This window comes from Gopherus evgoodei, unplaced genomic scaffold (genome assembly GCF_007399415.2).
Source record: "Gopherus evgoodei ecotype Sinaloan lineage unplaced genomic scaffold, rGopEvg1_v1.p scaffold_45_arrow_ctg1, whole genome shotgun sequence".
Taxonomy (NCBI): domain Eukaryota; kingdom Metazoa; phylum Chordata; order Testudines; family Testudinidae; genus Gopherus; species Gopherus evgoodei.
Window position 1 is genome coordinate 229,316 of NW_022060066.1, and position 21,868 is coordinate 251,183.

The 21,868-nt window shown below is 43.8% G+C and overlaps 2 protein-coding genes across 2 annotated transcripts; one reads left to right on the top strand and one right to left on the bottom strand.

The window, feature by feature from the left end:
• The first annotated feature begins 2,758 nt into the window (after positions 1-2,758).
• LOC115642726 (olfactory receptor 10A2-like) lies at positions 2,759-8,190 on the top strand. Its single transcript, XM_030546445.1, has 3 exons — positions 2,759-2,791; positions 4,424-5,352; positions 8,160-8,190. Exons 1-3 carry the CDS (start codon positions 2,759-2,761, stop codon positions 8,188-8,190), a joined length of 993 nt encoding a protein of 330 aa, XP_030402305.1.
• A 2,835-nt stretch (positions 8,191-11,025) lies between these two features.
• Positions 11,026-12,024, bottom strand: LOC115642727 (olfactory receptor 10A7-like). The gene has a single exon (XM_030546446.1). It carries the CDS (start codon positions 12,022-12,024, stop codon positions 11,026-11,028), a length of 999 nt encoding a protein of 332 aa, XP_030402306.1.
• Positions 12,025-21,868: the final 9,844 nt, after the last annotated feature.

Genomic DNA, 21,868 nt, shown 5'->3' on the forward strand with positions numbered 1-21,868 from the left:
AGGTTGACTGTGTGTTCTTGTAAAGAAATGCTGCCTATTAATTTCATTAGGTGACCCCTGGTGCTTGTTTTATGTGAAGGGGTAAATAACACTTCCTTATTCACTTTCTCCACGCCAGTCATGACTTTATAGCCCTCTCTCATATTCCCCTTGAGTCATCTCTTTTCCAAGCTGAAAAGTTCCAGTCTTTTTACCTGTTCCATCCCCCTAATCACATTTTGTTGCCCTTTTCTGTAACTTTTCTATTTCTAATATATCTTTTTTTGAGATGGAGTGACCAGAACTGCTCTCAGCATTCAAGGTGTGAATGTACCATGGATTTATACCTTGGCATTATGATATTTTCTGTTTTATTATGTAACCCTTTCCTAAAGGCTTCTAACATTGTTTGTTTTTTTGACCGATGCTACACTTTGAGTGGATGTTTTCAGAGAACTACCCACAGTGACACCAAGATGGGGGCAGGAATAGCTCAGTGATTTGAGCAGTGGTATGCTAAGCCCAGGGCTGCGAGTTTAATCCTTGAGGGGGCCACTTAGGGATCTGGGGCAAAATCAGTACTTGGTTCTCCTAGTGAAGGGAGAGGGCTGGACTCAATAACCTTTCAGGGTCTGTTCCAGTTCTATGAGATGATAATAATAATATATGAAAATATACCTAAGATAGGTTTCTTGAGTGGGGGTAGAGACCCATCAAGAAGCCCATAGGGCCAGATTGTCACATGACACATACAGCTTATAATATAAAAGATAATAGTTAGTCCAGCCTTGAGTGCAGGGAACTGGACTAGATGACCTCTTGAGGTCCCTTCCTGTCCTGCGAGTCTACAATTCTGTGTACACTGGTGTAACTCAGAGTAGGATTTAGTCCCTTCTAGTACAGCCGGCATTCATGCCCATGGCTGGGGAATGGAAATGTGTCAGAGCTTACATTTACAGTCCTGCATGTGGATTTACCAGAAGACATTTTCACTGCATGGGATTCAACCTGCAGGGCAGGAAAGATGCAGTTTTAGCATGCCTGGGGCCAGATCCTCAGCTGGTGTAAACTGACATAGCTCTAAAGTGAGGGTCCAGCCCACTGATTTCCATTTACATCGGATGGGGATCTGGCCCTATTGCCTCCAATGAAGCTGTGCTAATTGACACCAGCTGGGGATCGGCTCTTTTGGCTTCCATGGAGATGCAGCAATTTACACCCACTGGGGAGGTCATGCCTACTGAGTTCAGTGCAGCCACATCCATTTAAAGCAATTGGACACCTGCTCCAATATGTGATTCTAGACACTGAAACACGTCTTCATAGTTCCAATTCATTCTCCTAAAGAGTCCAAGTTGCCTTGGGGATCAGGTCCCTGAAGCCACTAGATGGAATTGAAAGATACTTGGTCAATTATCACTGTTGAGGGTGGGGTGGAGGAAGATCAGAAACCTCCTGGCTTTGATTAGACACAAAGACAATCTCTCTCTATTTATAAGGGCCCTTTAGACTGCTGCACGGTTACATCAATTTGCAAATCTTTAAAAGGCTGGCATGAAACTACTCTTTTTCCAAAGGTAAGTGGAATTATATTGGAGGCAGGAACAGATTACCTAGAACCGCAGAGAAAAAAAGCATATTGCAAGATATCTATGATTATTTGCAAAGAGGAATAATTGGGACAATATGATCTGTCTATCAGATACCATACATATCTCTCACCTTAGAGGGCAGGGGGAAAAAAAGAGATATAGATAGATAGATAGACAGATATTTCATGCTGGATGATAATAATGATATGATTTAAATAATATATTATTTATTTTCCCTGATTTTAAACTTTGTTTTTGTAAAATTCATCTCCAAAGTATGATAGTTGAACAGTTATTCTGGGAAGAAATATTACTTCATATTTCTCTGGATAACTTCTCAATAACCATTCAGAGATTATAATGATGCTCTCTGGCCTTAATAACTATTTATCTATTGGGAGACTTTCAAAAGTACAGGTAGAATTCTCAGTGGCAGTCTGGCACCCACCTGCCATTTATGCCTTTGAAAATCTCCCTGTAAACAATTTATCTAATCCCCCTTTCTGAATCCAACCAGCTGCCTTGTCTGGTTTTCTATCTAGGCCCTTTTAAAAGCAAAGTAGTACAATTCTGCAGAGCATCAATATCAGAGTGTTCAGCACAGGTGAATGGTGCTGAAGTGATACCCCTGGAGAGATAATCCCTTATTTAACCAATAACTTCAGTAGCAAGATATGAGATGCCAGTGCACAGCCAATGCAACATTGAAACAAGTTCTCCATCACACACGATATCTCACAAGCATGAAATACAAAATACACACAACATACTTAAACACCCTCCAAATAAGTTGTTTTCTACTTTCTGCCACAAGAAAGTTCTTCTTATATGCACACACACACAGCCACACAACATAAGCACATACACAGCTTTCAAACACTTCTCCTGCTAGTGGTTGTCATAAGGAAATCAGAGAGTCATAGAAGTGTAGGACTGGAAGGCACCTCAATAAGTGATCTAGTTATCAAATCCTTTTCCGCTTCTCCTCCCACCCCCTACACACAACAAACCAGAAAACACTTATGCATATGTCTAACTTTAAGCACATAAATGTTCCCATTGAAGTCAATGGGACTACCCATGTCCTTAAAGGCAAGAGTATGCTTCAATGTTCTGCTGGTTCATGTTGGGGGGGGGGTTGCTTCAACCCTGAGCCGCAGATCCCATATGCTACCCTAAAAAGGACCATGTATGACAATAAAATTAGACAGAGCAACAAGGTGAGTGAGATAATATATTTTATTGGACCAATTTCTGTTGGTGAAAGAGAGTTTTGAGCTACATAGAGGTCTGCTTCAGGTCTGGGAAAGATTGCCAGATACTCAGTCTCTAAGCTTGCTTACTCAGTAGCCTCCCTGCACACGTCTCCATCTGTGGCTAGTTTTGGTGGTGTATATTTTCTGTATACGGACACAAATCCAATAGATGATAGGCTGTGATGATTCAAGAGAGAAGTAACCATGCAGGCTCAATAAAGAGTGAAATGCTCCAGCCTGTGCTATGCAGGAAGTCAGATTATATGACATGTTGAGCTCTTTTGTCCTGACCAAGTTATGACCAAGTTATCTAATTTAGTAACTATGCAGCAGTCCCATGCTTCCAGCTGGCTGATGGTCACTGACCAAGATCTATTTGATGCTGGTTACTAATGAGTGGTGTACCTGTATTCTTTGAACCACTGAGTCTCTGAATACAAGTGTTATCTTTAAGAGATCTGGTATTTCCATATGATGTCACTGGGGAGTGCAGTAAAATGAAGAGGGAAAGAGTCTGGGATTTAGGCCCAGATTTTACCCACTAACAAAAATCCACAAAATCTCCATTGACTTTGCTAGAGTGGCTCCAGATTTACAGCAGTGTAACTGACAGTAATTATCTTCTTCATTCACTGTATAACCTCTGGCAACCTCTGTGAAGATCAGTCTTCCAACTGCAAAATTAAAACAATGTGTTCTCTTATTTCAATACATATCACCCTAGTAAAGAACCCATCCAGCAAAGTATTTTGAAATATATGGATTAAAAATACTTATTTAATTAATAAGGTTGAAATTTTCAAAGCCGTTTTCAGACATTCATTGTTTGCAAAAGAAAAATAGTCTTGTTATAGGAGGGGACTTAAAGTCAGGAGGTGTGAGATTTTTCAAAAGAGGCACAGCTCATTACGTTCCTAATTAATTTATAGACAGATTTGTAAAGGTATTTAGGGAAATTCAAGAATTTTAAAAGCAACTACGCACACAACTCCCATATTATTAGATGCCTAGGCGTTTTTAAAAATCCCACTAGGTGCCTAAATACCTTTACAAATCTAGCCCTTAGTTTTTTTTAGACAACCCCAGCCATAATCTCTCTGACTCAGTTTCTCATTTGTAAAATAGGTGTATAAATATCACCTTCTTTCTCCCAACCTTTGCCTGTTTTGTCTACTTAGACTGTAAGAACTATGCATTTGCATAGTGCCTAGTGCATTATTAATATCAACCATATTTAGCTCTTACAGAATATTTTCCACTAGTTAATCTCAATATGCATTACAGAGGAGATCAGTACTAGCCTCATTTTACAGATGAATGGAGACAAACAGAAGTAAAAGGACTTGCTGGAGCCACTGGAAAAGACAGGACTAGAGGCCTCATTCCCAAGCGTTTGCTCTGGCCACTGGCCCAGTGTCTAGGCACTGCTATTAAACACATAATAAATAGTTATTATTATTATTAACTGTCACACCATCTCCAGGAGAAATTAGGGAGGAGAGCACTGAATCTAGTTTCCATTTGCTCTGTGCTGCCCATCCACCAATGAACTCCAGACATCGCTGGTGAGATGGCTTGTATTTCATCCCCGTGCAGGTGGAGGGTCCAGAAGAAATGACAGGGGGGAATGACACAATTATAATGGAATTCACACTCCTGGGGCTCTTTCACTATCCTGAGCTGCAGCCCCTACTCTTCCTCGCCTTCCTCACTATCTACATCCTCATCCTGATGGGGAATGCTCTGGTTATCCTCGTCACTGTGTATGACCCTGTCCTCCACACCCCCATGTACTTCTTTCTCCGGAACTTGGCCTTTCTGGAGATCTGCTACACCTCGGTCACCATCCCCAAGATGCTGGCCAACCTTCTCTTGGAGAAGAAAACCATCTCTTTCTCTGGCTGTGCCATCCAGATGTACTTCTTCCTATTCTTTGGCACCGCAGTGTGTTACCTACTGGCCGTCATATCTTATGACCGCTATGTAGCCATCTGCAACCCTTTGCACTACCCAGTCCTCATGAGCAGGAGGCTTTGCCTCCTGCTGGTCTCAGGATGCTGGGTCACCGGCATGTCTGTGTCCCTTGGGCAAACAGCTCTGATATTCAGCGTGCCCTTCTGCGGCTCCAATATCATCAACCACTTCTTCTGCGACGTGCCACCACTGGTGAAGCTCTTGTGCCCAGACTCCCACGTAAATGAGGTGATGAAAGTTCTAATGAATATCCTGGTCATCATCATCCCCTTCACGCTCATCCTGGCCTCCTACATTTGTATTGTCACTGCCATCCTCAGCATCCCATCGCTGGATGGGAAACGGAAAGCCATCCACACGTGTTCCTCTCACCTGGTCTCTGTTTCCCTGTTCTACGGCAGTGCTGTCTTTAGGTACTTGAGACCCAACTCCGGTTACACGTCGGGCCTGGATAAACTGCTCTCTCTGCTCTACACAGTGGCACCTGCCCTGCTAAATCCTGTCATCTACAGCCTGAGGAACCAGCGGGTGAAAGCAGCACTGAGAAAAAGGTGGACCGACACACAGCTTCTTAAAGCATGTGAATGTGTTTTATTGTGAGCCACTGGGGATTACAGGCCCAAGTCCGCTCTCGGTTATGCTTGTACTAATCAGGAGTAATGTCAATGGTCCTTCTCCTCTAGTGTAAATTAGGAGTAATTTCACTGGCGTCAATGTGTCCGATTCTCCTCTCGCTCATCCCGGTGTAAATCAAGAGTAACTTCATTAAATACAAATCAACTTGCACACCAAGTTGCAAATCAAGAGAGATTTTTTTTCAAGGCAATGGAGTAATGCCTGTGTAAACCTGGAGCAACTCCACTAATTTCAATTGTTACTTTATTTTAAATCAGAGAAGTTTTTTTTTTCCAAGCCAGTGGATTGTAAATGAGGAGTAACTCCAATGAAGTCACTGCGCATTAGTGTAAATATGATATAATAGAAATGGAGCCTATGTTTATTCTCAGAGTGAATAGGTTTTATATTTATTTATCATTGAAATAAATTCTACTCTTAGTTACACTCGTGTGAAACCAAAGTATTTCCGTTGTCATCCACGGCTTACTCTGGATTTACGCCAGTGTCAATGAGAACAGAATCTGGCCAGGAACAAAGATTAAGGTTCTGAAGCCCTCTCACTTACATTTTATACCATTGCAAACTTCATCGACATCAGTTGACTTACTCTTGGTTTACAATTAATGAGATCAGAATCAGGCCAAAAGTTATGGAGCCTGATTCTGGCCTCAAAAATGCTTAAATATAGAGATTTACACTGTTGCTGTGGCCATTTCGGTCGCAGGCTATTAGAGCGACACAGTGGGTGAGGTGAAATATTTTATTGGACCACCCTCTGTTGGTGAGAGACACAAGCTATTGAGCTGACACAGAGCTCTTCTTCACGTCTGGGCACTGTTAAATTTGGTTGCCTTTTTCTTCATTTTATGGAGTTTCCATTTCAGATGACGAAATTTGATATCTTCCATTGTTGAGTGCAGTATTGTTGCAGTCATGTTGGTCCCAGGATATCAGAGAGATAAGGTGGGTGAGGTAATAGCTTCATTCTCTTCTTCAGGTCTCTGTAAGCTTGAAAGCCTTTCTCTTTCACCAGCAGCAATTGGTCCAATAATATGGAAATGTATTTTTATGATCAGGTGATAATTACAGTGGCAGTTTAAAGGGATTGCAAATGAAGGGTACTTCTGATTTAAGGCCCCTTTCTACTGCTAGACAGGTGTAAAGGAGATTTATTGTGCAAATAATAACTTGGCCCAGAGTAACTCAATTAAACTCAGTAGGTGAAATTCTGCTTCCTCTTAGATCAGTGGTCACCAACCGGTCTTTTGTGATTGACTGGTTTATCCTAGAGGAGCTCCCAGTTCATTGTGATCTTTGATGGCACAACAGGGCTGCTGCTAAGAGAGGCTTCTTGCCTGTCCTGGCCCCACGCTGCTCCCGGAAGAGGCCAGCATGGCCCCACAGCCCCAGGGTGGGGGGCAAGGGGTCTCCTTTTGTGCACTGCTCCTTGCTGAAAGTACCGCCCCCCACAGCTCCCATTGGCTGGGAATGGGGAGCTGTGGCCAATGGGATCTATGGGGCCAGTGCTTGTAGAGAGGGGCAGCGAGCAAAGCCATGTGCTCTCCACCCAGGGGTTTCAGGGGCACGTTGGCCCCTTCCAGGAGCAACATGGGGCTAGGGTAGGTAGAAAGCCTGCCTTAGCAGCAGCCATGCTACACTGCTGCTCAGGAGCCACCAGAGGTAAGTGCTGCCCAGTGGGAGGCCGCACCCCAACCTCCGGCCCTGATACCCCTCCCAGAACCAGTACCCCATGTCCCCTCCTGCGCCCTAACCCCCAGCCCTGAGCCCCCTCCTGGAGCTACAACCCATGCCCCTTCCTGAACTCCACCCCCCTCCTGCACCACAACTCTCTGGTACAGCATGGAGCCCCCTCCTTCACCCAAACTCCCTCCCAGAGCTTGCACCCTTCATCCTTTCCTGCACTCCAACCACCTCAGCTCAACCCCAAGCTCAGCCCAGAGCCCCCTCCCACACTGCAAACCCCTCGGCCCCAGCCCAGTTCCTGCATCGCCTCCCAAACCCCAACTCCCTACCCCAGCCCAGTGAAAGTGAGTGAGGATGAGGGAGAGCAAGTGATGGGGATAGCTGGGAATGGAGTGAGCGGGATGGGGCTTTTGGGAAGGGGAGGGGTATATTCTGGGTTGCCCTTAGATTCAAAACGTGATCTTGGATGTAAAAAGATTGGAGACCATTGTCTTAGACCAATGTAAGCCAGGAGTAACTCCACTGATGTACTGCAAAACCAATGTAAGTGGGTGACGGGGCGTTGGGGGAGGAAGAATTAGAACACAAATCCAGGTATGAACAGGACCTGTCCTAGTCCAATATTCTGAAGAGCTAAGAGTCTAAAAACTTGTAACCCCTGAGAAGTATTTGATAAAAACAATAAAATGTATCTTTTATCCCCTGTTGCCTCTTTTTAAAATTAATTTATATAGCCAAATATTTCCTCAATATCTTCTTGACGTGAAGAGCTATACGTGTGGGATTGTCAGAAGAGCCTAAGAGCATTGGGAGCCAAATCCACACTGAAATTTGGAAATCCCAGCCTAAGGGCAAGCTAGCGTGAACAGTTATTCTTGCATCTCGAATGGTACAGAGCTCGGTTTTTGAATGTCCCAGCTGGTGGCCCACAGTAGGGATATCTCAGCACATTAAATAAGCATGATGCTTGTGATATAGGCTGAATTCACAGATAACTCAGATATTTGAATTTGACTGATGATGGGATTTTCAAAAGCATCCAAAGGACTTTAGGAGTACACGTCTGATTGAAAGTCAGTGGGATTTGTGCACCTAAATTGCTTAGGTCTAGATTTACAAAGGTATTCTTAGATTGTAAAGTCCGAAGGGACCACCCTCTTCATATAGCCTGACCACCTGTATAACACAGGCCATAGAACGTCCCTGAATTAATTCCTGTTTGAAGTAGAGCAGATCTTTTAGTGGGAAAAACCATCCAATCTTGATTTTAAAATGTCAAGTGATGTCGACTGGCAATTGTTGATGACTGAAAAAATTTCAGCTCTTCAATAAACAATCAAAAAGTTTTGGGGGGAAAGCAGACACTATCCATGAAAAATTTTTCTTTATTCAAAAACCCAACTTTCTAACAAAAGAAAAATGTTCATGGAAAACTTTTGACCACTTCTAAATCATGGACTTCTCAGTGTAATTAGGCTTGGCAAAATTGGAGTTTTATTTTTTATGATTTGGACAGATAATCTTTATGTTTATTTTTAAGCATTTTTTCCAGTTTGTATCAATTTAAATTTTAATAGTTATGAAAAAGTCTGGATTTTAATCATTTTTTCCCTGATTTTTATTGATTTAAATCTTCATTGTTGCAGCAAATCACAGTGGGAGGGGGTGTCAGAGAATAATGGGTAAGGATCCAACCATAATTATGTAATGATAACAGAGACAGATTCAAAAATATAAAGCTTTATAACCATTAAAACTCAATTGTCAACATCACATCTCAAAATATACAAAGTTAATAACCTTAAATCAAACTCTAATAAGTTCTCAAGCAGTATTTCTCCTATTTTGCCTAGCTGTGCATTCTGATGATCATTGATGGAGATATTTTCATTTTGGTTTGTGTGTGTGTGCACGGTGAAATCAACATTCACCTAAACTTTCCAAGCCGAAATACAATACCTGCTCAGATATGATGTTGAGAGGGCCACGCAAGTGCATTGTCCCAGTCTCTTCTCATTGAAGTCAGTGACCTTTAGCCAGTGGAGGCATCATAAGGCCGTCAATATACCCCTTATGAGGTCCTTCTGTGTCCATTCATCTCTGAATTGTTCTCATAGCTAGGGAAATGGCTGAGCACCAGATGCTTGGCCTCTGGTACATTTTCAACTTGTGGTTATGTGTCCTTCATTCGAGACACATCTGTGGTTCTGGTGTTGAGAGTAGCTGACGGAGGCCAAGCAAGAAACATTTTTGTGCTTGAGCCAAAGCTCATTAAAGTCAACAAGAGTTTCTCCATTGATTTCAAATGTCTTTAGATCACCTCCTTTATCACAGTTTCTCAATGATTCATAGCTAGTTAAAGTGACTGAAAGTCCACAATGGAAAAAGATTAGTGCTGGTCAAATTTTTTCCCATGACACACCATTGCCAGGCTTTCCCAAGAGGGACCCCACAATCCAATCCAAGAGGGACCCCACAATCCATAACGCAATCCAACCTGGGAGCCTACAGAGGACAATGAGCCTGAGTCACCCGACATACACCTCTAGTGAGGTGCTGCAGCAACATTTCCAAATCAAAACATTTTTTTGGTTTTGGCTGAAGTATTTCAGGTTTTGGCCTAAATATTTTGTATTTTGGCCTAAATGTTTCAGGTTTTGGAAAGCAATATATATTGTGACAAAGTTCCTCCTCTACCTTGGTGGATCCTGCGCTTATTGGCAGATTTGCTCACCTCAGTGATCTTCCCCACAGTCTGGATCAACTTCTCCTGTGTCTGATCAGAAGTTGGGAGGTTTGCCGGGAACCCGGGCCTGCCCTCTACTCCAGGTTCCAGCCCAGGGCGCTGTAGATTGCAGCTGTCTATAGTACCTCCTGTAACAGCTGCATGACAGGTACAACTCCCTGGGCTACTTCCCCATGGCCTCCTCCAAATACCTCTTTATCCTCACCACAGGGCCTTCCTCCTGGTGTTTGATAACGCTTGTACTCCTGAGTCCTCCAGCAGCATACCCTCTCACTCTCAGCTCCTTGTGCCTCTTGTTCCCAGCTCCTCACACACACTTCCTCTCCTCCAGCTCCTCCCTGCCTGACTGGAGTGAGCAACTTTTTAAACCCAGGTGCCCTGATTAGCCTGCCTTGATTGGCTGCAGGTGTTCTAATCAGCCTGTCTGCCTTAATTGGTTCTAGCAGGTTCCTGATTACTCCAGTGCAGCCCCTGCTCTAGTCACTCAGGGAATAGAAAACTACTCAGCTAGTGACCAGTATATTTGCCCTCTACCAGACTCCTGTACCACACTGGCCTGGGTCTGTCACAATATATACATTTATTTATTTTTTCAGTTCCTTTGAAAATCCCAACAATGGGGCTAGATTCTGGCATCTTTGCACACACAGTGAATTCTCTTGGCAGTTTTCTCTGGAAAAATCCCCTATCAAAAATTTTCCATTTGGAAATCCCTGTTTTCCTGTGAGAAAATTATTCAAGGGAGAAAAAAAGGTTTTTTTTGTTTGTTTGTTTCCCTCTCCCAGAAACTTTTCCCACTCTTCCTTGCTGTTTTCAAAGTAAAACCAGATGAGAAATAAGAACATGTGAGAAACAGGCAGAAGTGTAGAAAGTGATACCTTTGAAGTCAAATGCTGAAAGTCACACTTCAACTATTTTCCAACTGGCAAATTGTTGGGAAACAGACAGAGATGTAAGAAAGTAGGTTTTTTTTCCTCTCCGTAGTCTGACTGTTTTCTAGTTTTTGCCAGCTGAGACAAAGTGAGAAATTGGGGGAAAGTGAGGGGAATACCCACAGTTGTTAATTTAAAAGAAATAAGTTTTTATTAAACTTTATTTTCCAATGACAAAATTTTCATCAAAAATTTTAGACCAGCTTTATTTTTGGTTTGAAGAGTCACAGTGCCTTTCTAATTTTACAAAAATAGCAAAGCCTCCACAAATGCAGTAGAAAATCTTGGTGCCTGAGTACATTTTTTTCAGTTAATCTCCGGAGTGCCCCTGTCACGTCCTTGTAACGCAAGCTGTAGATAATGGGGTTTAGCATGGGGGTCACAACAGAGTACAGCAGAGTAATGAGTTTGTCACTATTCAGCGAGTGGCTGGATTTGGGTTTCAGGTACATGGTGCAGGCTATCCCATAGAACAGAGTCACCACCAGGAGGTGCAAGGAGTAGGTGGAGAAGGTTTTCTGCCTGCCCTCAGCTGAAGGAATCTTCAGGATGGTTGAGATGATACGAACGTAGGAAGCAAGGATGAGCATGAATGGCAGCAGGACAAAGAAGAGGGCAACCAGGAGAATGGTGATTTCAATTCTGTGGGTGTCCCCACAGACCAGTTTTATCACTGGGGGGACATCACAGAAGAAATGGTTGATTTTATTACAGCTACAGAAGGGTAGGGTGAATATGGCAGCAACGTGACCCATTAACACCAGGAGGTTGGTGAGCCAGGAAGCAGCCGCAAGCCCTATATAGACTGTCCTGTTCATAAGGACCGGGTAACGCAGTGGGTGGCATATAGCAATGTATCGGTCGTAGACCATCACAGAAAGGAGGTAACATTCTGTCCCTCCTAGGAAGAGAAGGAAATACATCTGTGTTGCACAGCCGAGGAAGGAGATAGTTCTATCCTCTGAGACGAGGTTGGCCAATATCTTGGGCAGGGTGACCAAGGTGTAAGAGATCTCCAGGAAGGACAAGTTCCGGAGGAAGAAATACTTGGGGGTGTGAAGGGCAGCGTCAGCCAAAGTGACAAAGATAATGAGAAGATTCCCAATCAGAGCAATGAGATAACAAGACAGAAACACCACAAATAGCCCCCAGCTCAGCTCAGGGTGGTCGGCAAATCCCAAGAGGATGAAATGGGACACCGAGGTATGATTGCCTGTGGTCATTCCTCTGATAAGCTCAGTTCTGAGGAAAAAAAGCTAAGTAAATAAAGACATGAGGCTGCATGAGGTGCAGGTTTCCCATTCTTTTCAATTATGAATAGTAAATGAAGATCCTGAATACTGTTTAACGGAGAAATTGTCCTATCTCAAATTTTATCCCCTGCAGCTAACATTAGACCAGATTCTGGTGTCCTTACTTATACTGAATAGTACTTTTCTCCAGCACAGGAAATAAGTGAGAAAATAATAAATTGTTGGAATTTACCAATGCAATCCTGCACACCAATTAATGTTCATTTCCTAGAGCATATTTTCCCCTCTCTAATGTCTATGGTTCTGTGATAAAAGCATCTAACTGAAAACCAAAGCCAAGCAGCTGAATACTCAAATTCATGTGTCCATAGATTTTAAGTCCAGAAAAATAATTATGTTCATCAAGCGTAACCTCTTGCATAACAGGCCATATAATTATACCCAGTAATTCCTGCATTGAGACCATAACTTTTGGATGACCTAGATCATATCAATTTGAAAGACATTGTTCTGGATTTTGAACTCCAAGTCATGGAGAATCCACCACATCTATAAGGAAGTTGTTGCAATGGTTAATTACCCTCCACAGTTAAAATTTAATGTCTCATTTCCAGGTGGAACATTTTTTTATTTCACATTCCAGCCATTGGATTTGGTTATAACTTTATCTGCTAGATTAAAAAGACCTGTAACATCTTCTCTTCATATAGACAATAATCAAGTCACCTCTTGGACAAAGTGTCTTGAGGAAAGACTTAGCTTGCACAATCTATTCATTGTCTCTTCCCTGCCCTTTTGCCTGGGCTGGTGACCACAACTGTTGTCTTATTCAGTGACTGCAAGTGTGGCTAGCTCCTGTCTGAGGGAAGAAAGAAGAGGAACCCTCTTTAGCCTTCCCTCCTTCCACAACTATGAAGGGATCAAATGCAACTGGCTCTATATATACACTCCTTACGTATCTACCTCGGACTGAGAGGAAACAGAGGTACATAAAGGTAAATGAGGAGCCCAAGAGTCTGATCCTTTAAGCCTGTGTGCCAGTGGCAGTGGCTGCTCTCAGAGGTTAGGATACTGGGCCAAATGGACAATTAGCCTGGCCCTGTATGGCTGTTCTTATGTTCTTAAGTGGGTCACTTTAGTCATTTGACTTCAATGGGACGATTTATGTGAGTGAAGTAAAGGATTGGCTCTCAATGTGGTACAAATAAAGTATGACCCAGGGTCTTCTATGCTTTGCTCCAGCCATTCACTCAGTTACATGTCCCCAGTCTTCAGTGCATTTATCCTCCCAACACGGTGGTGGAACAGGGAAGGGCTATTGTTCTCATGTCTCAGAAGAGGCACTAGGCACCTAAACCCAGTGGTGAACTGGAGCCGGTTCGCATGAACTGGTTGTTAAATTTTGAAGCGGTTTTAGAACCACTTGTTAACTGGCTTCCCTGCGAGGGAAGCTTTGATGGGCTCTGGCCGGGAACAGTGTAATTCCTCCTCCACGGCCACCAGGGGGCGCTGCGCTGCGATGAGGAGCCATGTGGGCTGCCTCCTGGCCCTGATACTGCTGCTGCTGTTGCTTGCACCTCTGGCCTTGGGGTTCCCCAGCTGCTCTGCTGGCCTGGGCTGCGTCCTGCTGCACCCCCCTGCCTGCACCTCCTGCCCGCAGTCACCCCCTGCTGCACCCCCCTGCCTGCACCCCCTGCCCACAGCTACCCCCTGCCCTGCCCCCAGCCAGCCCCTGCTGCACCCCCTGCCCTGTCCCCAGCCAGCCCCTGCCTGCACCCCCTGCCTGCAGCCAGCCCCCTGCTGCACCCCCCTGCCCACAACCGTCTCCTTCCCGCACCCCTTGCCCCCAGCCACCCTCTGCCTGCACCCCCTGCCCACAGTCACCCCCTGCTGCACCCCCTGCCCACCACCAGCTCCTGCTGCACCCCCTGCCCACCACCAGCCCCTGCTGCACCCCCCGCCACACCCTCTGCCCACAGCCACCCCCTGCTGCAACCTCCTGCCACACCCCCTGCCCGCAGCCAGTTCCCTGCCTGCACCCCCTGCCCTGCCCCCAGCCAGCCCCTGCTGCACCTCCCTGCCACACCCCTTGCCCGCAGCCAGCCCCAACCCACAGCCAGCCTCTACCCACAGCCAGACCATGTTGCACCCCTTGCCCCCAGCTAGCCCTGCCCCACGCCCCTGTCTGCAGCCAGTCACACGTCCACTGGTGCCCTGCAGTTCTCAGGGCAGGAACCCTGCACACCTGCTTCAATAAGGGAGGCAGGGAGCAGCTGGGACCCACACGTGCACGCCCTAGGGTGACCAGACAGCAAGTGTGAAAAATCGAGATGGGGTGGGGAGTAATAGGATCCTGTATAATAAAAAGACTCAAAAATCGAGACTGTCCCTATAAAATCAGGACATCTGGTCACCCTAGCACACCCTCAGGGAGTGGTGGGGACCCACATATGTGAAACGGAGACCCTTTCTAGTTCAGGCCTGTCATGGTATAATTCTCCCACTCTGAACCTTAGCGTCCAAAAGATGGGATACCAGCATGAATTCCTCTAAACTCAATTCCCAGCTTAGAACCTGTAGCGCTGCCACCAACCAGGAATTACAGTGCCTGGTACACTCTGGTCCCACCAAAACCTTGGCCGAGGAACCCCAAGGCCCAGACCCTCTGGATCTTAACACAAGGAAAGTAAACGCTTTCCCTCACCGTTGCCTCTCCCAGGCTTCCCCTCCCTGGGTTACCCTGGAAGAACACTGTGATTCAGACTCCTTGAATCTTTAAACAGAGAGGAAAGTTTACCTCCCCTCCTCCTTCTCTCTCTCCCTCCCAAACTCTCCCTGAAAGAGAAAGGAATCCTAACACAGAGAGAAATTAACCTTTCTCTCCCCCTTCCCTCCTTTCTCCCCACCAATTCCCTGATGAATCCTCACAAGAATAAAAAAACAACAATCAGGTTCTTAAACAAGAAAAGCTTTTAATTAAAGAAAAAAATAAAAATTATTTTTGTAAATTTAAGACAGAATAGATACAGGGTCTTTCAGCTATAGACACTGGGAATACCCTCCCAGCCTAAGTATACAAGTACAAATTAAAATTTTTTCAGCAAATACCAATTTGAACTCCTTCTGGCCAAATATACATTTGAACTCCTCCCAGCCAAATACACATTTGCAAATAAAGAAAACAAACATAAGCCTAACTCGCTTTATCTACCTAGTACTCACTATTCTGACCTTATAAGAGCCTGTATCTGAGAGATTGGAGAGAAACCTGGTTGCACATCTGGTCCCTCTGAGCCCCCAGAGTGAACAACAACCAAAAACTAACAGCACACACAAAAACTTCCCTCCCTCAAGATTTGAAAGTATCCTGTCCCCTGATTGGTCCTCTGGTCAGGTGACAGCCAGGCTCACTGTTCTTGTTAACCCTTTCCAGGCAAAAGAGATATGAAATACTTCTGTTCCATTAACTCTTAACTATCCATTTATGACAAGGCCCATCTTTTTAAAAAAGAACTTTAGGTAGGGTTAACATACATCTGTATTTTCCTGGCGATGTCAGGCTTTTTGGTTCTTAAATCGCCATCCGGGCAGAATTTTTAAAATTTAAAAATTCCTCCCGGGAAAATACGGACGTATGGTAACCTTACTGGAACAAAAAATACGTACTGTGGCACATGCCTTAAATCAGAACTTTTTATAGGGAACCGGTTGTTAAGATTTTAGCAGTTCATCACTGCCTAAACCCATTTAAAAACCTGTCCCTTAAACTCTGTGTGCCTCAAAGATCTAAATAGGGGCCCATTTTGGATTTTCAAAAGCTCCTGAGCAGGTTAGACACCCACCTCCCAGTGCAACCAATGGGAGTTTGGTACCTAATCTTTTTAGGCATATTTGAAAATCCAATTAGCTACCTATTGGCATCATTAGGAGCCTAAGTACCTTGCAAAAATGGGGCTCTAATGCACCAGGCCAAGGTCACACAGGGACACTGTGATAGAAGAATGAACTGAATCTGTGTCCTGCAGTGTCAAAGCCAGAGTTCTAACCAGTGTATTGTCCTTCCTCCTCTTTAAAGCAAAAGTGACCAAGCTTCTATTTTAAAAAAAAAAATCAATTTGTTTTGTGGAAAGCCAACACATTCTGTGGGAAATGGTTGGTGGTGGGGTTTTTGCTTGTTTGTTTATTTGAAATCACAATTTTTCATTGAAAAAATTTTTGATGGAAAATTTGTGACCTCCCCTACCCAACATATTTAACAAGCAGGAAGTAAAATCAGAGGCACAATAGAAATGATAGTTTAGAATCTGAACCCATTAATACTTATTTGTAAGGCAAGAATAGTTGTAAATCAGTCCACTGAAGAGAAAGGAGTTGCAGTGGTGTAAATCAGAAGTATTTAAGGTAGCAAAGTAATAGCAGTGTTCATTTTGAGTAACTGTACTAGTGTCAATGAAGATATCAAAGATTAACACTGATGTAACTCAGAACAGAATTTGGCATGCCCAGAATATTCCTTTTCACCTCCACAGGAGAGGAACCTGATACTAGAATTGTTTAAACCCTCTTGAAATGTAAACTTGCCTCACCTTCTTCTGGAGTATATAGCCTGGCCTCTTTGCAGCTTCCAAATGTCTGTGAGCAGTCTGAGGAGATGCGCAGAGTGAGCAGATGTTTTTAAATTCTCTTCTCCAAGTTGGCTCAAAAAAACAAAACAAAAAACAAAGAGCTATAAAACATCTTGCAGCCATCTTTCCTTCCTCCCACAAAGGCACCAGTGTTATGCAAAGCACAGCATGGACGCAGAAGATAAACTAGGCCATTGACTTTAGCAGATTTAGCCTAATTCCAAACCAGAGCAACTGAGAAAAGAAACAGCACCATTGCCTTCAGTTGAGTTATTGTTGATTTAGTTTGGGATGAACATAAAAGCCTTTCCATGTCAACTAAGTTGTTTCTGATTCATGCTCAAGTGAGTGGAAGAAGATTCAGGTCCATTGATTCCATTGTAGTTACTCCTGATTCACGCTGAGGTGAATGACTCCAGAATCAGACTCCAGGATTCTAACTGAGTTATCCCTGATTTACATTAAAGTGAGAAACAGCAGACCCAGGCCCATTTACTGTATAGAGTTACTCCTGATTTACACTGGGACGAGCAAGAGGGAAATTAGCACCACTGACCCCAGTAGTATTACCCTGATTTACAATGAAGGTATTGCTAGGCCAGACCCTCAATCCATTCTGATGAATGCATGAATAATGCTGCCTTGCCTCATGTGTCTTGAAGCCCAGGAAAGCATCCCAAAGCAGTCAAATTGTAGGGTTGTTGAGCTGTGGAATTTTGCTTTGGGTCTAGGCCAACCTACCAAAAGCCAGGACTACTAAGAGCAATGGGAACTCAGAACAATCAGCTTCTTGCAGTATTGGGCCCTTTGTTTGCAGCTGTGGAAAACATTTTCTCTTTGTTAGGAAGCAGACGGTTGCCATTTCTTTCTTTGACCATGTGGTCCTCCTGATGTATAAAATTGGTTCCAGAGAGTACATTGGGAAAGGGGACTTAGGAAAGATACTTATTCCTTCTGAGACTCTGTGGTGGTGTTTGTGTTTTGTTTGGGTAGAAGGTAAACATATGATCTCAAAACATAAACCTAGGCTGGTCCAAATGTTCTATGGTAGATCGTGTATAGCCTTAACTCTGCCCCCTTGTGTAGTACAACACCTGCAGCTTTAACTCTGTCCCCTGTATGCTAGGGCATGCCCAATCTTAATTTTGGTTGGAGCAAGTGGTTTGGCATGTCCCACCTTGCCGATGTGAATTGTTTTTAATCATTGGCTATGAGTGATTGCCACAAAATGAATGAGATCGGAATTCAGCTAGTTTTCTGTGAGCTGTTAGGGATTAGACAAGAACAGACCCCAAACTCTGCTGCTGGTCAGTCTGGAAATTTGAAAAATAAACTTGTTGTTTTACTTACCTTTGACTTATTCTCTTCTCATTTAACACACTTTAGGACAATCTAATTACTCCCTTGCTCCTGATTTACATCAGTATGAAGGAGAAGGGCCTCAAGATTACAGTCTCATTGCACTAGGACTGACATGCAGGAAGAGACATTCACAGCCCTCCTGAGCTAAAAATCAAAAAATGCAAAATCGACAAAGGTCATGTGTGGGGGAAACACAGGCCCAGACGGGGAGAAGGAGCTTCCCAAAGTCACCGAACTGGTGAGTCGTAGACCAAAAATGGATTCGTGTGTCTTACCCACTAGACACATGGTATCATCCATCTAACTATCCATTGAAAATGAAGACACTGATAGGCAGCATGAACCAGTGGGCAGGATACTAGAGTCCTATTCCAAGCTCTGCCATGGTCTCCCTGCTATGCAATTACATAAGATGGTTTACTGCCTATATACCTACCCCCAGATCTGCCTGAGAGGGGTATGTAATGTTGGCAGCAACACCAATAGCAACAACCTTTTACTTACATTCAAAGTTTAAATGCAGCTGCATTGTGGCCACAGGTGCACTGAGGTCAGGGGAAGGCTATCACTCTTTGTAAGTCATTTTTAAAAAAAAAAAATCTCAGTCCTTAACAGAAAGTGATTTCATCTGATGATGTAACTGTAAATCTCACAACAAAAGATAAACTACCTGAGAGCAGGAAGTTTCAAGGTCAGGCTTTTAAAATTCAAAAAATGACCAAGCTACACACTACACTGCTCTCCTGTCCAAATTAGCATATGCAGCCCGTTGGAAATAGTTTCCCTGATAAGTGTATTAAGGTTTGTCGTGACTCAGTTTCCACACAGGTATTTCTTTATTGGTCCAAAAGCCACTCAGTGTGGATTACATGCAAATACAAATACAAGCCTAGGCACACTTATGATAGTTATAAGTAGCAGTAAAATAGTTATAAGCCTTAACCAAAGGCTCATAACCAGATCAGACAATACCTTCCTATCGTGATGTGACTCCAGAGAGGTAAGGAAAAATTCTGACAAAGAAACCTCCAGTAAACCTTGTCTTTTACACGCTATAACAGTGGTTTTCAAACTCAGGTAAGCCAGCTTTCATCAGGGGATACAGGAGAAAAATCCCGAAATGGCAGACAATTATCCCTTACTGGCCTTTTTCTGTTTTCACAGGTATATTATGACCCTATCTCAGATGGTGGCATGAAGTAGATGACATTATTTGGAAAGGGGTACGCAGCTGATAAAGTCTGAAACCACTGCGCTATAATAAACACACAGTGTGGTTGTTGGTCCTTGGACCTTAGCTAAGGCCAGGGGAGGCAATTAGGGCTGAACTCTGTCCTCTGCCTGGGTCAATGCAAGCTTAATGACCGGGCCTCTCTCTTCAAGGCTTTCTTCTTATCTTATTTTGCCATATTTCTTCCCAGCCATTGCACTAAGCAGTTCTTTTTAATTAAACCATATAGAATTAACCATTGACTGCATCAGGTACCCAGTCAACCATAGTTTCTTAATTTTGATTCCCTCAAACCAAACCTTAAATAAGATAACGCTGTTTAACACTGTCACTGCTTGTTTAACACAAACAACCTTTGCTTTGTCTCATGAGCTCAGGTTTGTTTGGTCACGTGCTTTTTGGGCCTGTTGCTCACACTAACATCCAAACTCAATTTGAAGCTGTAATTCATGGAGGCCCCACATAGGTCTATATGCCTACATAGCCTTAACTCTGCCTCCTTGTGGGATGCAGCATTTGAATATAATTTTTGGGTAGCAACTGCTTTGCATCCAGTTATGATCTCTGTGAATGCATCTTTTAATGTTAAAGCATTATAACCAACCCTATGGCTGGGCATGGCCTGCTAGACCAGTCCCTATCTCCAGCATTGGGTGTATCATGGGATTGGAGGCAGGTGGTAGAGGTAATCCAAGCACACAGCTCTTCTGGCTGTTGCCTAGGGGCAGGGGGGTTTCACACTTCTGTAGCAGAGAGGATTGCACTGCTAGGGCTGCCAGAAATGAAAATCCAATTACCCTTGTGTCATGGTATAAACTCCTACTCTGAACCTTAGCGTCCAAAAGATGAGGTACCAGCATGAATTCCTCTAAGCTCAATTACCAGCTTAGTACTTGCAGCACTGCCACCAACCAGGAATTCCAGTGCCTGGTACACTCCGGTCCCCCCCAAAACCTTGCCCGAGGACCCCCAAGACCCAGACCCTCTGGATCTTAACACAAGGAAAGTAAACTCTTTCCTTCACTGTTGCCTCTCCCAGACTTCCCCTCCCTGGGCTACCCTGGAAGATCACTGTGATTCAAACTCCTTGAATCTTAAAACAGAGGAAAATTCACCTTCTCTCTTCCTTCTCTCTCCCCCTCCCAGACTCTCCCTGAGAGAGAAAGTAATCCTAACACAGAGAGAAAATTAACCTTTCTCTCCCCCTTCCCTCCTTTCTCCCAACCCATTCCCTGGTGGATCCAGACCCCATCCCCTGGGGTCTCACAAGAATAAAAAAACAGCAATCAGGTTCTTAAACAAGAAAAGCTTTTAATTAAAGAAAGAAAAATAAATAAAAATTATCTTTGTAAATTTAAGACGGAATAGATACAGGGTCTTTCGGCTATAGACACTGGGAATACTCTCCCAGCCTAAGTATACAAGTACAAATTAAAATCCTTTCAGCAAAATGCAAATTTGAACTCCTTCCAGCCCAATACACATTTGCAAATAAAGAAAACAAACATAAGCCTAACTCGCCTTATTTACCTAGCACTTACTATTCTGGATATATAAGAGACTGTATCAGAGAGATTGGAGAGAAACCTGGTTGCACGTCTGGTCCCTCTGAGCCCCCAGAGTGAACAACAACCAAAAACTAACAGCACACACAAAAACTTCCCTCCTTCAAGATTTGAAAGTATCCTGTCCCCTGATTGGTCCTCTGGTCAGGTGATAGCCAGGCTCACTGTTCTTGTTAATCCTTTACAGTCAAAAGAGACATGAAGTACTCCTGTTCTATTAACCCTTAACTATCTGTTTATGACACCTTGGCACCATGGCTGTAAATTAGAACACAGACCGATAAACTCCGCACTCAGTCCAGCTCCTAGGGGCCACTGAGTGCAGAGACGTGATTGTGGGGACTCTTCAGCCTTGAGTAAGGGATGCTCACTCTAGGCCACCCCTCTCTCAGAAGTGTCACGTGCTTCCCTGCAGAGTTCCTGGGCAAAGCCCCCTCCTTTTGTCCAGAGACAAAACAGTATGCAGGCAGCTCCTGTTTGCTCAGCTCCAAATCAGGAATGTTAGCACCATCCTGAGACCGGCTGCCTACTTCTGTTTCTCTACAGGTTCCACTGACTTATTTCTGTTACTTATGCACAGTGCACAGCTGCAGTGTTCGAAGACTCAGAAATCCCATTAGCTCCTCTCCCCTCCTGTGGCCATGAGAGCAGAACTCTCATTAAACTCTCAATTAGGGCTGGTCTGTGCTTATACCCCATTTTGTAGTTGTGCATTTGATTTTTCCTTCATAAGTGTAGTGCATGGCTCTTGTCTTTCCCAAATTTCATCTGGTTGATTTCAGACCCATTCCTCCATTTGCCAAAATTTGTTTGAATTCTAATCCTGTCCACCAAAGTGCTTGGAACCCCTCCCGGTTTGGAGTCACCCACAAATTGTATATTCTCCACTCCTTTGTCTAAGCCATTATTTAAAATATTGACCATTATCAGACCCAGGACAGACCCTTGCATGTGTGTGTGTATATATATATGTATATATATATATATATATATATATGTTATAGTTTGGTTCTTCAGAAGAAGCATTTTTA

Bases quoted from the DNA above. Each gene is read 5' to 3' on its own strand.
- LOC115642726 (XM_030546445.1), top strand. From the start codon at position 2,759: ATGTATGACAATAAAATTAGACAGAGCAACAAG. The intron at 2,792-4,423 runs GTGAGTGAGATA...ATCCCCGTGCAG, and splicing joins AAATTAGACAGAGCAACAAG to GTGGAGGGTCCAGAAGAAAT. The intron at 5,353-8,159 runs GTGGACCGACAC...GATTTTCAAAAG, and splicing joins AAAGCAGCACTGAGAAAAAG to CATCCAAAGGACTTTAGGAG.
- LOC115642727 (XM_030546446.1), bottom strand. From the start codon at position 12,024: ATGACCACAGGCAATCATACCTCGGTGTCCCATTTCATCCTCTTGGGA.